Consider the following 21988-nt stretch of genomic DNA (forward strand, 5'->3'; position numbering starts at 1 on the left):
TTCTCCTGAAGCAGAAAAGTCTTTCTCCTGTTCCCTGATATTTATTCCCAGCAGATGCCATCCTATAGTCAGGCTTTTTGTTTTTCTACAGTGACAGATCCATTACTATATAAAATGCTCCTACTCAACAGCAACATACTCCAGAAGAGCCCAAGGCACACATCAGGTGTCACACTAACACAGGTCCACTTGCTTTAGGTCAAATTGAAAAAAAACCCCAATATTTCTTGAAAAACACCAGTAGAAATTATTAGCTACAGCTATACTTGAAAGTTCCACCACTTAATACACAACACCAAAATTATATCTGAATTGATTAACAGTAGACTGCAAAATATACGTTCCCTCTGGACAGGCCTGAGACAAATCCTAAGGAGGGAGAAAACAGCTTTGAGCTCCTCCAAGATCACGAAATTTAACAAACTGTGACACCTGTACCTCTCAGACTTTGATAAAGGCTATTTTCAAACAAAAATAAGACAGGAAGTGCATCACAGGTTGCTTTAAATCAATATAAAACAGATTAAATATAATTAATTTAATGAGTGTCAACAGCTACTATGAAAGAAAATCATATTTTTAGAGTGGCTTTTTGTCATTTGTTATTGTTGTTTTTTGAGGGTGTTTTTTTGGTAGTATCTCAAATAATTCCATGATGCTGATCATGTATCAAAGCAGAGTATGAGCAGCAGTAACCAAAACACGTGTCCTGAACAGACACGATCACCTGTTTCCTCACAACACCTCTGCCGTGCCCCAGAGATGTTTGACACCTTTTCTGTCTCTTGGTGTTAACCTCAGCACTGGCTTTGCCTGCACACACTTTCACAGCTCACTGGCATTCATTTTACTGAGGATTTTCACCTCCTCACTCAAATCTGCTGAGAGTCACGGACACTCACAGGATTAAACCTCTCGAGCCCACCAAAAAATTAGAATCACTTGTCTTGAACTAACTGCTGAGAGCAGTTCCACGCTCTTACGCTGCCAAGAAATGTACACACTCCAATTACTGGTTCAGGAGCAGAACTGTAATTCCAGAGAACAACAAAGATGATACAGGAACAAAAAAATTGACTAATCTAACGTAACACCGTAATTGTGAATGTTACGTGCTTCCAGTGCAGGTTTTTGACAAGTACATCCACAGCACTGATGCGATTTTTCACTAAACTGAGAGAAGGTTTCCCACAGATGTTACAAAACCACATGGAACAAACCAGCACGGACAAGCTCACAATGAGAAGTGTTAAGAGTTGGGTTAACACAGTGCTAAAAATCCCCAATTCCCACATTCATCAGCCTCTGATGCCAACCCTCAGTAAAATCCTCTCTCAGTGCAGTGAATGGTGTCCTGTCCCCTCGCTGGGATCCCAGGCACACCCCCAGGCACGGTGCCTGTACACTCAGCTTCCAGGAGCACTGGGGTGTGAGGCTCCTGCCTCACCCCAGGCTAGGGGAGGCCTCTCAGCTTGATTCCAAGGCATCCATCAAGCCCCAGCTTTGCTGCCTAGGGGAATTTCACAGGTGACAGGAACTCAACAGACCCCTGTGTGAAACAGCCCATCCTTTAACACTTCAACTACCACAGAGCACAAACCCCCCTGCAGGCACTGTAGGGAGTGAATGCCTACGCATGCAAAAAGCAATTTTAGATTCCAAGGAGCTCTCCAGTTTGGAGAGTAAATCCCTTCAACCCTGCTAGAAATACCAGCCCTTCAATGTTTGCATGGTGACCAAAACCCTGGAAGACTGGGGAGGGAAAGAGGGGAGAAGTGCATAAAACAATTAAAAAAGGGCAGTTCAATAAAGCTTGGACCACTAAACGCATGGTGACTAGTTTTATCATTTCTTAAAAAATAATAATTTTTTATGTAAAAAAAAACTCTAATGAACTTGTTTCTATCACAGAGGTTTGGAGCAACATCTGCAATCCTCAACCATCCACAGGTACCTAAATGCCAGCAATTCTGCTTGCTCCTGGAGCACCTGGACTGGTGATACCACGAGGCCAGCGCAGGACGAGGAAAGCTTTGTGTTCCAAAAAAGATCAATCCTGTCAGTGTTTGTGCCTTCTGCTGCACCAGTTGTGGAACACTAATGCCTGGTGGAAAATGACTTCCTTTAGGGAAAGGAAAAGCATATGGGCCTTAGCAGGCAGCACATAAATCCACGTGGAGGATCTGCCAAGGAGAGAAGGGTGGGAAGTGCTGGGAAGATGTTCTGCGGTTGGTCAGGGCAGTGACAGCTGGGAATTCTCACTGCACTCGCAGTTTTGGGAAGCACACGCTCTGTGTGGACACAGAGGTGCAGCAACTTTTGGCCAGCAGGAGTGGGAAGAGGTAGAGCAAAGGCTTTCTCCAAGGTCTGGGCTCTCCTGGCAGGAAGGAGCAGGGGAATGGGGAAGGGCACTAAAAGCCACACTGAAGGGACACTGGTGACAGCAGCTGCTGTGGCGTGTCCATGTGTACAGCACCCTCTCCAGCTCAGCATCCCGCAGGCACAGGACCAGCTCCTACCACTGCATCAAACTTCAGCGGCTCTTCTACAGCTCTGACTTAGATCCTCACTGCATTTACTACAAATTCCCAAATGAATTCTTAAGGCCAGTAAATTTCATCATGTTTTTCTAACAAAAATTCCATTTTACAAGACTAAATGCACACGTAGCAATCTCTCTCACTGGCACAAAACTTGCTTCAACTCAGAAAATACCAACCACAGGAGTAACTGCACACACAGAGGATCTATTCTGCAAACAGATCATCATTCATACAAAAGTGTGTCCACACAACCTTCAGACCTGTAAACAGTGATAAGAAACTTGACCAGATATCTAAACAATCATCCATGCAAGTATCTCTTGTTCATCTTACTCCTGTTACCCTTAAAGCCATAACTATAGAGGAAAATTCAGAAATAATTCCAGGCAAAACATAACAACTACTGACCTGATAGTAAGTTTTTATTTGTTTCACCAAAATAGACAAATTCTGAATCCTTAATGATGCATCATTGTTTACTTTTTTGTTTATCCTCTGATTAGCAGACTTTGGATTGCTGCAAAAAGAAAAGAAAAAAGAATACATTAAACACCCTGAACATTAATCTTTAAAGCTTTCTCTACAAAACAAAAGGTAGAGTTAATGTGCTGGCACAGCCATTCCTTGTCTCGATAACCGTGCCTTGTTCCTCCCTCCACAAATCAATAAGGAGTTGTGGAAGATGGAAAGAGCTTGAAATGTGTCTCTGACACAGGCAGCCAGCCTCACACTCCTGTTTGCTGAAATCCAGCCTGAAACTGGGAGCACCCACCACAATTCCCAGGGAATGCGTCTGACAGGAAAGTTTTTGTGGCTGTACAATGGTATTTTACTAGGAACAAAATGGAATTTTAAATTTTAGAATGATGATAAATATGAAATACATTGTGCTAGCACACATTAAACCGTTTTAAATATATTTACAGATTGTTGGAACGTGACAACAAAGGGATTATTAACTGGAGTTTTTGTCATGTACTATCATATACTACCAGATTTTTCTCTGGTTTGTCTTGGCTTCAGGGAGGAAATCAATCACTTTTTCCTTCACAAAGCAGAAAGGATCTGAGGGAAGGCAGATGAGTCACCCTTTTTCAATACCTTGTAACACACAGAGGACTGCAGGACAACCATTCACTGGGATTTCTCATGGAAAACCATGCGGAATCAAAGCACACCCCATAACACTCTCTGAAATGTTTAAGAATTCCTAAGGCACGGCCAGCGTGAAGTTTCTCACTTTTACAGATTCTTGATACAGTTGCACAATGCAACTTTTGATATTTCAGGTTATTATTGTATTGTTTCATGATATTATTATTATCAGATAAATGAGAGCTGGCTGGGATGCTGCACTCAAAAACAAACTACCAATTTTTCCCTGTCAAACCAGGGCTCCCAGCAGGGATATGTGTCTGCTGGCTCTGGTTTTATTCAACACTGTCATTAATGATTTAAACAATGGAATACAGAATACACTTTCCAGAACAGCCACTGGCAAACTTTAGGAGAATAAAACCCCAAAGAACAACCTTCAAAAAATATTATGGCAATGGAGAATGATCCTGGTAATGTGCAAAAGTAATGGAATTCAATAACTCACTCACAGGCAAAGGATTAGAGTCAGAATCAAACACAGAAAGAGGAGCTGTTTGCCATAAAACAAAAATGACCTGAATATTGTGGTATCGTGACTCACTCTGATGCAATTTATCCCTTTGATTGGTAGCTTCACATGCTCTCTGTACAAAAATGACATATTTTCACTTGTAACTTACCTACACAAACTTTATTTGCCTTTTACAGCTAGCTGAATTTTTAGCATATTAGATTTTTTTAAAAAATAAATATTTATGTCTTTTCTTCAGTTTATTGCTATCAGCATTTCCTGGCTTATAAACTCAAATAGAAATAACAGAAAAAAACACTGCTGGGAAAGGAAGTCAGATCATATAAAGAATGCACCTCCAACACACAGACTTTTTTACAAGAAAAGCAGTAGGCACAGTATCTTTTTTTCTGTATTTATTATTATAAATCTAGGAAAATTAGGGCAGGGGTAATTGCCTCATTCCTAAATGCTCATCACCACGTTCCTAAAAATACTATTAACAATTAAAATACGTTTTAGAACATATTAGCCAAAGCATGTGACTAAGATGTGACCTTGGGTTTATTAGACCAACCAACCTGTAGCTGTAAAAGCAACTAAATGGGCTAGAAATAATTATGCTTTGCAGATGCACAGAACTGGACTCCTTTCCACACTGAATTCATTCAAATTTGTTAAAATCAGAAGAGAAAATCCACAATAAATCCTGCTGACCTACAGAGATCAGCTGAAGTCTCCTATTTCTACACGCATATCTCCAAAAGGCCGATTTGGGCCCTTAATCTTCATCTTTAATCTTAATGACCACGGGATTATCTCTGGGCTTTTTCATCATCTTCAGCAGCATTTCTACAGCCACACATTTCAGATGCCTCTCGCTTTAGAGCACTCCAAACAGGGCACAGGGGTTTCCTGGATATCGTGCCAGCTCTTATTTTAGCATCAACACCAAAATTAGCGTGCAACCACAAGAACCCAAAACACAAACGTCATAAAAGCTCGGGCTTTCCATTTTCTCCTTTCCAAAGCTGTATCAGGGTATTGAGATTGATCCTGGATGAACAAAACCTTCAACATTTGCATAGCACAGGATCTTCATGACAACACAGGATCAGCCCAGCCAGCAGGGAAGGGCTGCTTTAACAACCTCACCTTCCTCTACGACAAGCTTAGTGACCTGCTCAGTGCCAAAAGGATTCATTCCTGTAGCTTAAAACAGAAAGTTGAGGGTTTTTTTGTTTTGGTTTGGCTTTCTGTAGTTGGCTTAAATTGCAGGAAGCAGTTTACTAAGATTGTGAATTTCTGCTGGGAAAACTTGGGCCGCGGACGTGCTCTGGAGCTGTATTTTTACCCCTGGGAAAACTCCACTGTCCTGTTTCTAGATGCTCTGCTAATGCAAATGACCAGCAGTTCAAATCAGAATGTCAGCCTTGGGACAACCTGGTGCAGAGAAAAAAATCATATCAGTAATTTTAAACTTTTCCAAAAGATTATGGCAAAGGGACCAACAGAAACCCCAAACTCCAAGTTCCCTTAACATTTTTCAGCAGAACTTAACAGTAGGTAGAGGTAACAAGAAATTTAACCCACTGTTTTTAAGGTTCAATAAAAGCAAGGTAGTGAGATATCAGTACTGCTCTCTAGCAATCATTTTTGATTTAATTAAACATGTACCCTCAATAACTCACGAGTGGTAGGAGATTCCTTTTCCTGTTTTTTTGGTAATGAATGTCCTCTTGGCTCATTATTCCTCAACCACGGGAGGTCAGTTGTCTTTGACACTCTCAATTAGTACATGCTAGCCATGACTAGGATGAGTGACTTGGACAAAAAATCGTTTCCCATGCTTCTCAGAGCGCAATCCTGCTCTCAGCACCTTCCAGTGCAAACAGGACTTCACCTCTGGGCTACAGTAACTGAGATCTTTCTAACCACATTATGTCATTAAATGATTATAAACACAGACTGTTTATAGGCTACCTACTAAAATGACCCTGTGCTGCAAAGTAAACGTTGAAAACTGAGGGATTCCCACCAAGCAGCCCCTGTGCTGGTGTTTAGCACAGCTCCCTAGTCTTCAGTCACTGATTTATTTCTACCTTTCAGATCGTGTTAGAACTGTCAGGTTTGTGTATGGAACAGCCAAGCACAGACCTGACAGATCCCTCCTCACGCCAGTGTTATGAAAGGACCATGATCAGGTCCTTGAACAGGAAATTCTTTATTTAAAAAAAAAAACCCAAAAGCAACTAAACCCACCTTCACTTCCACCACTGATAACCAGGTCTCATTTTCTCAAAGACTCCAACCTGAATGCTCAGCAGTCTCCTTAATGCAAACAGCATTTTAAATATTATTTATTTAGTCAATACAGTTCATCATCTCAAGTATTGATATCTTAATTTGTCCCTCTTGAAGAGGAAATAATATAGCAGGATGCTGGCTGCACATTTCCATTTTATGTTATTTGCAGAACTGTATTTTTTCAGGCTGGTCCAAGTCATGGCATACTAATACTTTTTACTAAGCATGAAGCCTGATGTGCAACTATTTTTCATACAGTAAGGTAAAATTCTAAACATGAACCTTCTAAGATTATCTTGAAACTCATTTACAGTTCTTGAAAACTAATTTATTGAAGATTTTAATGAAGTACTTGTACCCGTAAGTTGAACTGTTGAATTTCTGTGACCAGCAAATGTTTACAATTATTATATTTTTATTAGCGCAAAACAATTCTGTTTATTTGAATACATCAGGTCCAATGACACCAAAATAAACTGGATGATCCTGGAAATACAGGATGCAAAATAAATAATTTTGATGATAAAAAGGTCTACTTTGCCAGTTTAAGACACCGCTTTAAAAAGCAGATTTTTAAAACCGTCAGATTCTGGTGGCTACTACAAACATTTTTAAGGCCATCCATGCTCTGAACTGCTCCTTTTATGAGGTGGGGATACCGAGCTGCTTCAGTGGCAAACAGCCCAGCAAAATAGGGCAAATCTGTCTAGAAGTCGATAGGAAGCAGAGCGGTAAAAGATACCCTTAAGCAATTTTACATTTAAGAGCAACCTACTTATGACAAGATACATTAATTTCAATAGCAATAAAACCAGACAGGAGCATCTAGCCCAATAATGCATTAGTTTAAAACTCCTGATTACAGAGGGAACTTCAGTGGTTTTGAAATACTACCAGTGTCATGAATCACAGATTGAGACTTCATATAATCAGGGATTATGTGTCTTTAATTTTTCATTGACCAAAATCTATCAGAAATGGGAATGTGATAGCTTAATGGCCTCATGCTTAAATCTATGCAGACTGCAAACCAGTTGTGTCCTCCCTTGCCATCTGTTCCTTGATGGTACTTAATGATTAAGCCTGGTATCATAACGCTCCCTAATTTGAAATATACCATTGTTTGAATGTGTTCGGTGAGTTCAGTGAAATGCTACCCTGTGGTTCAGCTTACAGCAGCACAGCATTCACTTGTACAAGTAAATGCTGCACGCCTAATAAAGTTTATTTTCTGCCAAGTCCTTTTCACTGGAATGCTGAGGTTCACTCTTGGTATCTGTCAAATATTTCAGTAATTACTGATAACAGAATTTTGGGATAGACTTCCACTAATAAACAGCATCTTCATTATTGACTACTGGCACAAAAATATTAAGCATGCTCAAAATGTGTTTTACAAAGAGACTTAATACAGCAGTGTCCTTTTACTGACAAAACAATCAAAAAGTGAAAAAAACAACCATGGGGCTTTCACTGGAGAATAATTGATAATTTTCAATTTACTCAACATTTTACAATCTACCTTTCAGTTGTAAAACACTGTATTTCTATCCTTTTGATGATACTGCCTGAGCAGCAACCAACGAATACAGTGTTGAAATTGTCATCTGCTCAACCACCTGAAGATACCCCAAACACCACAAAATCAGAATTAATACCTCCATTTAAGGACACTCTGCTAAGTCTGCACTCAACAAGGACTGACTGTGCGTGCCAGAAGTTCAACAGCTGTATCCAACGTTTTCTGCCTCGTGATCCTGCGAGCTTTAGGAAGCAGGCCTAACATCCAAAGTCTTTTGGCCCTTGCACAAAACCCCACTTCCCAGGATTATGTCCAACATCATAAACTGTTAGGAGGCTGAAGCCCTCTGCCTACTTAAAAATAAAAAACAACCCAACCACGACCAACTGGCCGAACCCAAACAGAGCGGCTGGTGGGATCACGGGGAGCACTGCCAAGAACGTATCTGTGCATACGGAGCATATGCAGACAGCTTCCCTCTGCCAGCCCCAGCATCCGAGCAGCTCAACTGCTCCCAGGGCAGCTGCCCGGTGCCTCAGCAGCCTGGCGCTCCAGCACAGGAGCTGCACGCTTCCTCACGGCTGCAGGGTGCTGGAAGAGCTGCAGCTGTGTCCTGCCCGGTGTCTCCCTGCTCCAGGCATGGGGACCTGCTGCAGCTGTGTCTCCCTGCTCCAGGGACGGGGACCTGCTGCCCGGGGTCTCCCTGCTCCAGGGACGGGGACCTGCTGCCCGGGGTCTCCCTGCTCCAGGGACGGGGACCTGCTGCCCGGGGTCTCCCTGGGATGGGGACCTGCTGCCCAGGGTCTCCCAGGGACAGGGACCTGCTGCCCAGGGTCTCCCTGGGACAGGGACGGGGACCTGCTGCCCAGGGTCTCCCTGCTCCAGGGACAGGGACCTGCTGCCCGGGGTCTCCCTGCTCCAGGGACGGGGACCTGCTGCCCAGGGTCTCCCTGCTCCAGGGACGGGGACCTGCTGCCCAGGGTCTCCCTGCTCCAGGGACAGGGACCTGCTGCCCGGGGTCTCCCTGCTCCAGGGACGGGGACCTGCTGCCCGGGGTCTCCCTGCTCCAGGGACGGGGACCTGCTGCCCGGGGTCTCCCTGCTCCAGGGACGGGGACCTGCAGCAGATCACAGCCACTGCGTGGTCCCACTGCGGTGGCAGCATCAGGGTGAAGAGACATCCCCTCACCTCCCCACACTGGGAATGTGCCAACAGCCAGGCTAAAGCACAGTGCATTCAACAGGTCTGCTGACCGATCTTTACTTTCTTCTTCCCAGGGTTTAAAAAATGAACAAAACCAAGTCCAGAACAGCCCAGACTTATTTTTGTTCTTTTTTCCCCTAACTGCAGTGAAGAAGACGTATGCAGGGGAGTAAAATGTGAAAAAACAAGAGAGCAGGTAAAACAGTTCATCTGTTTGACCAAACACATCTGTGACTGAGCAAACTCTTGTGGAAAAGACCAAAACCTTGGACCCTAAGTTCCAAGTTTATAGAGCAACCACTGTCTTTATCATCAAACAGTACAAAATAACTTTATTACTATTGTTCCAACTTGACCTTGACTATTCTTTTCCTAAAAGTAGTACATAAAAAAAATAAAGCTTTCTGTCAAAACTGAACCTAGTGAGTCACTGCTGGCCACACCAAGTGACCTGGGTGAGCTCCCCACAACAGATCAATGAATGGCACAGCTGGCAAAAGGTGATCTGGCTGCCACCACATTAACAAGTGTCACTCACAGAAAGGAAAATCTACAGGATTCAGAGCAGCACAGATCACTTAACACACAAAATAAACACACCTAGGTATTTAAAAATTGAGAATTCCCAGAAGAAACATAACAAACAAATTTTTTTTAGTGAGAAAAAACATATGAGAACCAGAAAGTCTAACAAACAAACTCTACCCTACAAATCTAAATATCTTTCAAGGAACATCTTGTTGGTTTGCTTGGTTGGTTTTGAAGGGCTTTTTTAACTACAGAAGCTTTAGCAGGAAATGTCATTTGAAAAGGGAGAATTAAACTGCTGTAATACTTGTACCACACAATTTTCCAAATTAAACTAAACCCAAAAGGTGCCCAAGGATGCAAGAGTGTACAGGCCAAAGGTCAGGAAAGCAACAACACGGACATGCCACAGAAGCAAAATCCTGTGGATTGTGAAGTCTGAAGTTTTGACTTCTACTTAAAGCACTGCACGTTGTTTTCCCTCTCAGAGCCAGCATTTTTTACTTCTGAAATTAGCCCAAATTTTCAAGATCTATTCAGTTGAGTACCAAACACCAGAGCAGCTGAGAACCACTTGACTTTGTGATTAACACCTCAGAGCAACTGACCACGGGAGCTCTGCAAACATTGCCCCCCAGCAATGCTGTGACAACGGTGACATCAGCTTCACACACGGGCACTGCCACATCTGCACCACGGCCCCAAACGTGCCAGGGCACTGCAGTCGGGCCATGTTTTCACAGCACACCTTGGAAGGATCCTGCAAGCATGAAGGTATTAGCTTGGAAGAAACACCAAGTTATAAAAGCAGCAGAGCTGTCATTGCTGCCAGGAAGCAGCAAGCAGCACAGAACAGAAGACAATGAACACTTATTGCCCTGAGCAAATGACATTTGTGGAGCTAACATGATTTCTAAGACATTTAAAATATTAATATAAGGGAAAATTACTATGTAGGATTTAAAGCAACACATATTTATTCTGTCTTCTTTATTTAAGCTGAAAAAAAAATCTTTTAAGAAGAGTTTGTAAGGACAAGGGTTTTTTTTCTTCTATCCTAACAGCACCACAGGAATATGTACTTTGCTTTATTTGATAATCACAAATTATCAAAATTACCAAAAAATTATTTCTCCTTTGAAAGACTTGGAAAAACATTCAATCATTTTACTCTAGACTTGAAACTTGGCTGAAGCTTCAAATTCTCAAAAAAACTGGTTCTCACTTCAGAGGCACAAACAGTCTGACCACAGGTAAACACCTCAGTACTCAACATTAACAACTACAGGAAATGCTGATGTGTGATGGCACCAAAGCCACACAAAATTGCAGTTTTAGTGACTAGAAAGGCCTTCAGATGTAAAAATGGCACCACACAGATTTCCATGTAATACTTTTGGCTGGAACACCATGAATGTAGGTAATTTCCTTTCTCATGAAGGGAAATAAACCCTCTATAAGTAAATTATTAATAATAAAATACATCTTTTCATCATTCTCTACACCCATTGTTAGACTAGTGACAACATGACATTTGCCTGCCTTCTCTCGTGCATCTCCCAGTATCTGTATTCTGGTTTTGCCAAGCACACACAATACTCCAAATATACAGCAAGTGTATTCCCAAGCTACCAGGAAATTCCAGCAGACACTTCTTGCTCAGGGGCTTATTTAAGAAAAACAAAGATACCACACAGAGGAAAAACTGGAGCAAATATTTCCCTGAAGCTTAAACCAAGATAAAATTCTGTAATAAACCTAAGTGGACTGTCTTCTGTCACTATAGGAAAGAAAGCAAGTATTGGAGTGTCTCTAAATGTGCAACACTAAGATTCACTCAATGGCCAGGAACACAACGCACACCATTTATGAGCTCATCCCTTACAATTTCCCATCCCAAAATGCAAGAACAGGCAATTTTTGCTTGGGTCAAGCAGTAGCCTTGCTTCAATTCAAAGCCCTGGCATCAATTAATGCCATTAAATGTAAGGGAGGCATTTTGCAAACAGTGCTCAAGAACAACTGCCTCTGGAGCATCTTCAGGATAAAGGCTGGACTCTGAAACAAAGCAGACACTCTCCCACAGTTACTCCCAAACAATCTTTGACCACTGAAGTCACGTGCTCTAACAAAGCAGCATCTTGGAAAAATGTCTTGATCCCTAAATAATTACTACCTAGGGAAAAGCGGTGCATTACAAAAGGCAAGGAAGGCAACAAATGGCTATTTAGCTCAGAGAAAAAAGAGGAGGAAACAAAAAGAAGAAGAACATATGAACAAACACAAAACTCAGAAAGCCCTTCTTAACAGAAGAAACAAATGACAAAAATCTAGAAGTAAATCTCAAATTTGGTGTAAGATGAGATGAGCTTGATTTAGCACCCAAATTCACTTAACTAGGTTAGCTTTCAAAAGAAAGATCAGAGCATAGCAATCCCTTGCAAAGGTTTGTGGTGGAGAGATCCCCAGAGCAGCCACGAAGCCTGAAGCAGCAGAGCCTTGCCACTGAAGGGTACAAGCTGATCAGCCAGGTGCCTGTAGCTCACTTAAAACTGGATTTTACTGCTGCTCTTATTCTCATGGAGTGCTTTGAAATAGCATCTAGAATGTGCAATGCAAAATTCCCTGAAAAAGAAACTGCAAAGCCATAGTGAATGTATGTTCTCTCCTTGCCAGAATGCTTTCAATGCTTAGACAAGTTATTTTGATATTAGATCTAAGATGGCTATTTATGGAATAGGTTGACAGGCTTAACAGAATTCTCTATATGTATCAAAAAATAGTTTTAAATTCAGTTTTTATTCCCTGGCCCAAGATACTAGCCTAGAGTAAGGATGGGGTCAGTAGCAGGCTGCCAAAAGAAACAAGGAGACAGAGTCAAAGAAAGATAACCAAGGTGGCACATGAAGGAGAGAGGACAGAAGTGGATGGGTATGTGCAAAGGAAGGTTAGATTATTTAATTCCTAATCTTCAAAACTTTGCAAAGAACAAGAGCAAACTACAGAGCAGCTTCCTGCTCAGAAATAAATCAGGATAGCCAGGGTGAAGGAAAACGGACATCAGCTGTGGAAAAGGGTACAAAAGCACAACAAAAACTAGTACAACAGAGACAAGCCAAGATCAAGCACTTCAAGCATCCCATGTCCAACCCATGCATTTTCCCCTCTATCTATCAAAAACCCAAGCAGCTCACAGGTGCAGGTACCAGCCTGTGTGCACCTCACCTGCCCAGTTCAGAGCTCGCTGCAGGCTGATGGTCCCCTAAGAATTTATTCATCATTACACTAACAACTCCGCTTTCTTCTTCTCTAATCAAAAGGGTTTAATTTCAACAGTCCTGGCGCACATTGTGCTGGACCGCTTATTAAAGAATTTGCTTTTTACAAAAAAAGGGACTGTAATAAATTCAGCTTTCCTGAAGGAAAATCTCAGCCCTGCTGCTGCAGAACTACTCTTGGTTGCAACAACTCTCACCAAGTCCAAGTGACACTTTGCACCTGTGGAAAACCTGACACAGCACATCTGGGAAGTGTGAATACACACCATGAAGTGATAAAGGTGTGGACTTAATAATATCTGACCTTTTTCTAAAACACATTTTCTGCTGCCAAAGTCGCCCATTTCCTTTTCCTCAAAACTCTTTTCCATTTCCCCACCCAGCCAGGGCCTGGCTGAAGCTGCCTCTCCCTCCTTGGTCTTCCCAAGAAGGAGTTAACTGGATTGAGTGGCTGCACTCTTTCACAGAGCAGCTGGCTCCAGCACTGGAGACCGAGTCCAGCTTTCAGGGGAAGATATAGGCAAGCCAGAAGTATGGGCTGGCAAGCCGAAGTGCTCGGAAAAAAGCACACAAGAGAAGGCTGAGAGCTGCGAGCAGGAGCCAAGGAAGCTGTCCACATTCTAGGCACACACCACCAGCGTGCTGGGAGGACACAGGCAGCCAGTCCACCTGGAAAATCTGACAGTGTGAAAGGCCTGCGAGTGGATTCAGTCAGTGAAAAATGGTGGGAGAATGGTAGAAGGGGAAAAACCCAGGAGAAGAATGAAAGACTGCATCTTTGAAGTAGTTTTCAGCATGTCTGGATGCAAAGACTGATATGGAAAGTATCACTTAATTACATAAATTAAGACCAAAGTTATAAAAGGCACACTGGGATGAAAGCAGCCAGGTTTTCCAGACAGTGGATTAAATTAATTCAGTTCCAGAGTTTGGTTCTGCACATTAACAACCCTGCATACAGTCTGGGTTCAATACTTCCTTTAAACCAGATTTATTTCCACATATCCAAGGCAGAGTGAAATAAAACAATTAAAGCTAAAATACTGTTTCAAGTCTTTGTTGCTTGACCAAATATTAATGGTGGTGGTAAATGTAATGAAAGCCCCAATCTTGTAACTACTTGCAGCTGTCTCTTTTTATTCAAAGGAAGCAGCAAGACTCTTGTCAGTTTGGGAACCACAGCCCGTACTGAAAGACTTTCATCGTTTCTTACCCAATCCTACTGGAATGCAGTTAACAAGTATCAGAGAACAAGACCTATCAAAAATGGAAATAAATACCACAAAGAAAATGAGTGTTTCTGTAAAAATACTGCGGGGTTTTTTGGGTCGGAGGTGTTTATAAACAGTACAGTGCTAAGGGTATTAAAAAAAACCTGAGGTGATGTTAATCAGCTTCTGGAAGAATATCTCCAGGACAACTGAGAATTATTATGTAATTGGGTGTGCAACAGGTGACTAAATCAACTTAATAATACTGGTTCCCTGGGTCTCAGTACCATACAGAACAGATTCTACTCAAGCCTGTGAGCACTTTATAAATATAATGTTAGAAGCACTGTGATGCAGTGCAGTGAAGGTATGAAGCATTCCTGGCGTGTTCCTCCACCTCCCTGCCATGGCAGAACACCAGGGCAGTGCTCTCTGGTGCTCTGATTTATTTCCAAGATGCATGACCCCTTTTTTGTATCAAAGAGCACAAAGATAAAGGCTCAGATTTAGAAAGACAGATGGGTTTCTATCCACAAGTATCAGATACTGACTGATCCCAGCAGAAGGTAAGTAACCGGATACTTCTGAAGCACGGGACCTAAATTTAAACAGGAAATTAGAGACATTCTCTCAAGTTAGGAGCTAATATTATAAACAATGGGAATCTCCTTAATTAAAAATAAAATTTAAAAAAATAATATCAATTTGCCCGCAGCATCTCCTGCAAGGAAGAGCCCGCCAGATGTAAGTGGTCACTGAACAGAATTGGGGCAATTTTTCACATGTCCCAAAACTTCCAAAGGTAAAAAAACATACAAGGAATGCAATGAATTCTCTCATGGATGAGGAACTAATAAACTCAGTGCTGACAAATCTCAGCACCATCAGCATCCTGCAACTATTGCACCTCTCTTCCCTGTCTGAAACATTACAATTGTTGAAAATAAAGTTGATCCAGACAAGCACAAGGAAAACCAAATGCTGGATTCTCACTAGCAGATGATGGAGGGCAGGATTAACTCTTTTCTAACTGAACAAAAAACCTTCTCTAACTAACAAAGACACTTTTTTTGTTTTTTTGACTGTGTGACTGTTTACAAACCATGCCTAATCCAACATTAGCACTCACTTTTATGGTCGCAGAATTTGTTTTTTCAACATTTGGCAAGAAAAAAGTAAGTATTAAAGCCCATATGCAGCAGGACCACAGCACCTCTGACAGTCCCCACTGCCACGGCTCCTAACCACAGACCTCTAGTTCTCAAGTGAAGTCACTGAGCTTTAAAAAAAAAAAACAAACAACCAAACCAAACAACCAAAAAAAACTTCCCCGAGCCCAACATTCTGAAGAAAAACACCCTTCTTTTGAAGACACGTGATGCAAATTTTTCTGCCACATTTCCTCAATATATGGTGGTAAAGAATGAAAGGAAAAGAGAAATAAAAAAGGAAAACACTGGAAATAATCTGTATTGATGATTAGAGAGAGCTGCATCTTGGAAGTGTTTTTGCAAGTGAAGACACTTGCTTAATAGGTGGATATTCCAAGTGAACAGGACTAAAAGTTAACACAGGTTTCCACAGTGACTTCACCACAGACGGGACCACACTGCAAAACATGAAACAATTTTTCCCCTATTTCAATCCTGGCACAAAAGCCAAAACAAACTGAACTTTCCCAAAATATGAACAGAGTTCTAAAGAGGCAATTCTAAGCAGTAACCAGCCGTGATACATCTCAGCTCCCAAAAGACCTTCCAGTGTAGTGACATACTTCTAAAATTAATTTCATTTGTACACCAATGCTTTTCCACACACCCCCAGTTTGAGGTAGCTTTCACTGTTCTGAATACCATATTTTTAAAAAAAATTTACATCTCCAATGTGTATTTTTTACACATACACACCCAGTGCTTCCTAAGTACAGTAATCATGGCATGGGGTCAAGAATGCACAAAGTCACAGCCAAATTCAACACACAGTGCCTTAGGCATGGGAATGTTCCTTCTCCACAGTTTTCCATTTTGCATACATGCATCAGTTTATACTCAGTATTAAAAAATTGACTGGAAAAAGTTTAAGACCCTATTCTTCAAAATCACCTTGCTCCAGTGCTAAATTTGCCTTCCAGCTGTCAAACTTTTTTATCCCATAGAAGTTCTACATAGCAAATGCACAGCCACAGCTGACAATCTACTCACTTTATGTAATCCAAGAAAAAAAAGAAAGAAGTCATAAAATACTACTATTCTTCAGTGAAATGCACCACTTAAAATTCTTATTAAAGTGTGCCAGATTCCACTCTGATCTTTCTTTTTCCAGAAAGTTCCATTCCACCAAGTTTTCCATGTTTTTCAACATGAGGGTGAATATTAGAAGTGAATACTTGGGAATCTTAGTTGTGCAGAAATAGGTGACCAAGAAAATACTGGTTTCAAAAGGCTGTGAATTCACACTTAGATGTGGTAAAGTGCTGCTCTTTTGACTCAGATTAGTGACACAAGCTGAACACCAAAGGTAATAACTTCTAAAGCACTAAATATGGATAAAAGCTATAAAGAGAGCAAGAGGATGCCCATCCCTGAGCAGTGTTCCTGAGGAACAGCTGCCAACACAAGCTGCTCACACACTGATGGATGTACCCAGCCAGCCAAAAGCCCACAGCTTTTCATACCTATACAGAAAATGGATTTATTTCTCTGCAGAGACTCAAAAGAAAAAAAAAAAAAAGGTATGTAGATATTTTTGCACTAGTAACGCTTTTATGATTATATCACTAGACACCTGACAAGTGTTACTCTCCAGCATGACAGTAGTGGGCAACATTCCAGTCAAAATTATGATTAACAGAGAACCACTGTGGTTGCAGAAAAAATCCTTTTAGAGTTTTCAATAAACAGTTTACAACCCCATGTAAAAACGTTTCTTCTCTTGGCTATAGCCAGAAAACACTCCACACTCACAATTAAAGCATCAGCTTTACTGCTCAGCTGCTATCTACTCTAATTAGGAAGTGTGGAAAATGAAGAGGAAGGTGTTTAAGGGCAGTCCTTTTGCTCAGTGAACAACCCTGTGAGTTGCACACCATCCTTAAGTTGCATGTCACGTGCACCAAGATATGGATTAGAACCTTATTAGCCAAGCAAATTTATTCAAAATTTTCTTTATGGGCATGACTTACAGCAGGATGAACCTTTCTTATGCCTCTCAGTGGAAATCTGGGCAACTATTTACAGTCATCCCATTTTCCAGTAAGTTCCACAGCGATGATTCAGCCTGTATCACACTATACATCCTGCAAACACACTGCTCGGACATTCAGCTGTGTGGAGTCGGGATCTGCCACGATCCCCAGTCTCCTCTTAATTCACCACATGACCGGGTCACGCACAAATGAAAGTAATTTACCAAGGTCAATAAGGGGAGCGAGGGAAGAGGATTTTTCATAAGGCAGCAAAAAAAAAAAAAAAAAAAAAAACCCAAGAGAAACAAACCAGCAAAAAATTACCCCAAGGCAGCGCTTGCCCACACTCACATTTGCAGCATGACTTCGTTCAGATACACTCCATCCACCAGCGCCACATATTCCTCCAGGTTGGTCCCATTTCCTCCAGCCAGCGGTCCGAACGTCTTCACCTGGAACAGAACCAGCAGCAGCACCGTGACACCAAGTCCACCTCGCTCCCCTGCCGCAAAGGCTCTTCTCAGACAATGAGCAAATAAAACCAGGAACGTGTGAGGGGGAAAATGAACGCTTACCCAGGTGACAAGAGGGCTCGACATGAACTGCTCCAGAAGGGGTGTGAAGATCTCGTTCTCCATTTTACAAAATAATGGTTAACATCAATGCAGCTCCTCTGATGCAAAAAAATAACGGTAAGTCCTTCACTGCAGCAACTCTCTGGAATGCTCCAAGGATTCAGCTGGAGTGAGTGAACCCCATTTTTACCAAGCGATGCAACACCAACAAAAGTCAGTGCACTGGCAAGCGGGATTTATCTTCCTTTTTCACGAAAAAAATGCATCCGAAAGTCCATCTACGGGTATTTCAGCCTTTCCATTGATGCCTCTCCCTTCCTACATAGCGAAGAGGTGGAAGGAAGGAAGGAAAGAAAAGAGGGAGGCTGCCTAGCTACTGGGATTCTGCATCAGACAAAAAAAAAAAAAAAAAAAAAAAAGAGAGGAAGGAAAAATCTGCTTCAGCAGCGGCAGCGCCTCAGAAAGGAAGGAGAAATTCCAGCGAAACTCCGCAAGCTCATCCTGCCCCTTCCCCACAAAAAAAGCCCCAAGCCCGGGCGACGGGAGCAGGGAGGGCAGCGACCCCCGCCCCTCTCGCAGCCAAGCCCCCCGGGCTGCGGCTGCACCAGAGCCCCGCTGCCCCCCCGCAATGGCACCGACAGGGAACCGGCCCCCGGAGGGATCGGGGGCTATTTTAAATCAGTTCCCTTTTCTATCCCTTCCCTTTTCCACTAAACTACGACGCCAGAGAGCGGCAGGACCGGCACACGCCGCCCGGCCCCGCAGCCTCGCCCTTCCCCCGCGCTGGCCGCTCCCCTCAGGCTCCGCTCTCCCCTCGCCGCTCCCGGAGCGCCCCCCCCGACCCCTCCCCAGCTGCTCTCCTGCCGCTCCGCCGCCGCTCCCGCGGCACCGGCTCCGCTCCGCTCCCCACCCCCGTCCTCCCGAACTGCGGGGCCACCTCGCCTCAGCCAGCGCAGCCGCGCCGCATCGCTCGCCTCGTCCTCGTCCTCCTTCCCTCCCTGCCTGCCTCCCGCCCTCCCTGCCCGGCCGCCGGCTCCGCCGTGCGAATCCCTCCGCCGCCCCGAGCCGGGTATCCCTCCGCCGCCGCTCGGGGATGGCGGCGCGATTAGAAAGGGGCGGGGCCGCGGCCAAACCGCTGCAGGACTCGCGCCCGGAGCGCGCGCGCGCGCGATGCGGCTGCGGGCACCGCTCGGGCTTCGGTGTGGTGATGGGGGAAAAAGAGCCTCGTCCCTTCCCGGCTCCGGGAATAACGGTGCCCCTGAGGGATGGTAATGCTCTTTCAATCCCCCTTTTAGGGGAATAGAGGTGCCCGTGAGGGAGATGCTCTTCCATTCCCCTCTTGTGGAATAAAGATACCCGTGAGGGGAAAACTCAGCGCGGGAGGGATATTCTCCGCTTCCCCTAGGAGAATAAAGGTGCCCGCGAGGCGAAAAGTGTAGGAGGGAATGATGCTCTTTCATTCTCCTTTGAGGAATAAAGGTGCCCGCGAGGGGAAATCTCAACCCAGAAGAATAAAAGTACCCGTAAGGGAAAAAGCACGTGAGAGGGGGAGAGAGAGGCTCTTCCAATCGCCTCTTGTGCAATGAAGGTGCCCGTGAGGGGAAAAGGGCGGGAACGAGATGCTCTTCCCTTTGGGGAGGGGACCTGTGAGGGGAAAAGCGTGTGAGGGAGGCAGATGCTCTTCCATTCCTCCCCTAGGGAATAAAGATGCCCGTGAGGGGAAAACTCAGGGCAGGAGGAATATTCTCCATTTCCCTTAGGAGAATAAACGGGCCCGTAAAGGGGAAAGCACGTGAGGGAGGGAGAGAGGGAGATGCTCTCCCATTACCCTTTGGGGCAATAAAGGTGCCTGTGAGGGAAGGAAAAAGCACGGGAGGAGAGGCTCTTCCAATCGCCTCTTGGAGAATGAAGGTGCCCATGAGGGGAGAAGGGCGGGAAGGAGATGCTCTTCCTTTCCCCTTTGGGGAAAAAGGTACCCGTGAGGGCAAAGCGTGTGAGGGAGGGAAATGCTCTTCCATTCCCCACTTAGGGAATAAAGGTGCCTGTGGGGGAAAAAACATGGCACGGGAGGGATATTCTCCATTTCCTTTAGGAGAATAATGGTGCTCGTGAGGAAAAAAGCACTGGAGGGAGAGAGGGAGGAAGGGAGAGGCTCTTCTATTCCCCCTGAGGGAATGAAGGTGCCCGTGAGGGGAAAACTCAGCACGGGAGGGAGGAAGATCCTCTTGCATTCCCCTCATGTGGAATAAAGATAGCCGTGAGGGGAGAAGGGTGGGAAGGAGATGCTCTTCCCTTACTCTCTCGGGAAATAAAGCCGTGAGGGAAAACCTCGGTGTGGGAGAGAGATGACTTTCCATTGCCCGTTTAGGGAGTAAAGGTATCCATGAGGGGAAAAGTGTGGGAGAAAAAGATGTTCTTTCTTTCTCCTTTGGAGGAAAAAAGGTGCCTGCGAGGGATAAACCCAGTGCAGGACTGAGATGTTCTTCCATTTTCCTTTTTGAGAATAAAGGTGCCTGTGAGGAGAAAAACTCATACCCTCAGGAAGTGGAATCCAGAAGCAGGGAAGTTTCCCCTCAGGAAGTGGAATCCAGAAGCAGGGAAGTTTCCCCTCAGGAAGTGGAATCCAGAAGCAGGACAGGCTTTCTTCTCAGAAGGTGGAATCCAGAAGCAGGACAGGTTTTCTCCTCAGATGATGGAATCCAGACACACCCATGTTGATGTAAAATCCAACTTTCTGGAAAGATTTTGTGGGGAATCAGAGGGTGACAGGCAGTGTGCTGGCCTGATCATTGTCCCTGCTCTGAGCCTTCTCCTGCTTCTTGTGCTTTCAGTATTCAATCCTGCATTAATATGCATGGATATATCTGCTTAATACATTATGTGGTTCATTGGCAAAGGATTTTACAAAATCTCAAACTAAATCCAGCTCCTCTTCTGTGTGGTATAAATTAAATTGCAGCAGCATTTTTTCAAATACCTTTAGTTTTGCACACCTAATTTAAAAAAAACCAAACAAACAACCAAATCCCACAAAACATTGCAATAGAAGTGACTAAAATTAAGTGCTTTTGAAAAAAAAAATCAAGTAACAGCTAAACAGATAAGGTTTTTCTCAACTGAAATACCACATATATGGTTTTCCTAATGTCCAAGATTGGGAAAAAGCCCAATTCCAATCATGACTTGCTTCCCAGAATGCCTAAGTAGCAGATTAGAAAAATAAATTATGGACCTTGTAATATTAGTCTGTCTTTTGCATTCTAAGGATTTTTAATTTTTTTTTTAAATGTTACATAGTTAAATGACTTTGATTCTCACAGATCTCTAGAGTGAACTCAGCCCTCCTGCGAAACAAAAGAAACAAGGAAGGGCAAAGGAAAACTCTGCAGTCTTGGTTCTGAATAAGAACCTGGTGATCCATGGGTGAAATAACTGCCAATAAATTCCCAGCCCTTAAAGGCAGCCACAAAAGCATTTTTGTACAAGCCTGACCAACCAACCGCTGCGCTCCCTGGGTCTGGCTGCAGTCTGTAAACATGCGACTGCGCCCACAATGCCATGGAACTTCCCTGGCTCATCCCCTTGTTTCTTGTGGGCTCTAATTAGGCAGTAATGACTTTGGCATAAAGCAATTTCTAGGAATTAGAGCCCAGTAGAAGTTGATAGTCCGTGTAGTAGTAACAGCAGCTGGCTCACAGAAACCATTTTATACTGAGATTCCCTAGCATTAAAAATTGAATTAAATGGTTTTAGATGTTTTTGCTTCCTTCCACATCATCTAGTTGGCCTGTGTGCTCAGCACGGCCGTTGATCACTGCTCCTGCAGGAGTGCTACATTTTAGATACCAAACGTATTGTCAGCTGTTTTACCTCGAATGATTTACAGTTCCTTATTTGAACTGGAGATTAGTCAAGATAAAATTTCAGAGAAGGTATCCAGCTGCAGTCAGAGGAGTTTTGTTTTCAGTTTTGGTTTGGGTTGGGTTTTGTTTTCTTTTTTTTCCCCCCCCAAGACTAAGAGCCCTGAA

The 21988-nt window shown here is 43.4% G+C and overlaps 1 protein-coding gene across 26 annotated transcripts in view; it reads right to left on the minus strand.

The window, feature by feature from the left end:
• The window catches only part of CCDC88A (coiled-coil domain containing 88A), a 70986-nt gene that overhangs the window by 47871 nt on the left and 1127 nt on the right, over nucleotides 1-21988 (minus strand). For 23 of the 26 annotated variants that reach the window (XM_038131407.1, XM_038131399.1, XM_038131390.1 and 20 more), the window contains exons 1-4: nucleotides 18898-18990; nucleotides 17961-18344; nucleotides 17737-17837; nucleotides 2952-3060 (exon numbers count right to left, since the gene is read on the minus strand). In XM_038131407.1, the coding sequence (XP_037987335.1) occupies nucleotides 2952-3060; nucleotides 17737-17837; nucleotides 17961-18023 (273 nt within the window). In that variant the 5' untranslated portion in view covers nucleotides 18024-18344; nucleotides 18898-18990. Of the gene's footprint in view, nucleotides 1-2951; nucleotides 3061-17736; nucleotides 17838-17960; nucleotides 18345-18897; nucleotides 18991-20495; nucleotides 20695-21988 lie in introns of those variants that run through there. The other 3 variants (XM_038131385.1, XM_038131384.1, XM_038131386.1) reach the window with 2 other exon arrangements.

Source organism: Motacilla alba, chromosome 3, assembly GCF_015832195.1.
Source record: "Motacilla alba alba isolate MOTALB_02 chromosome 3, Motacilla_alba_V1.0_pri, whole genome shotgun sequence".
Lineage (NCBI taxonomy): Eukaryota > Metazoa > Chordata > Aves > Passeriformes > Motacillidae > Motacilla > Motacilla alba.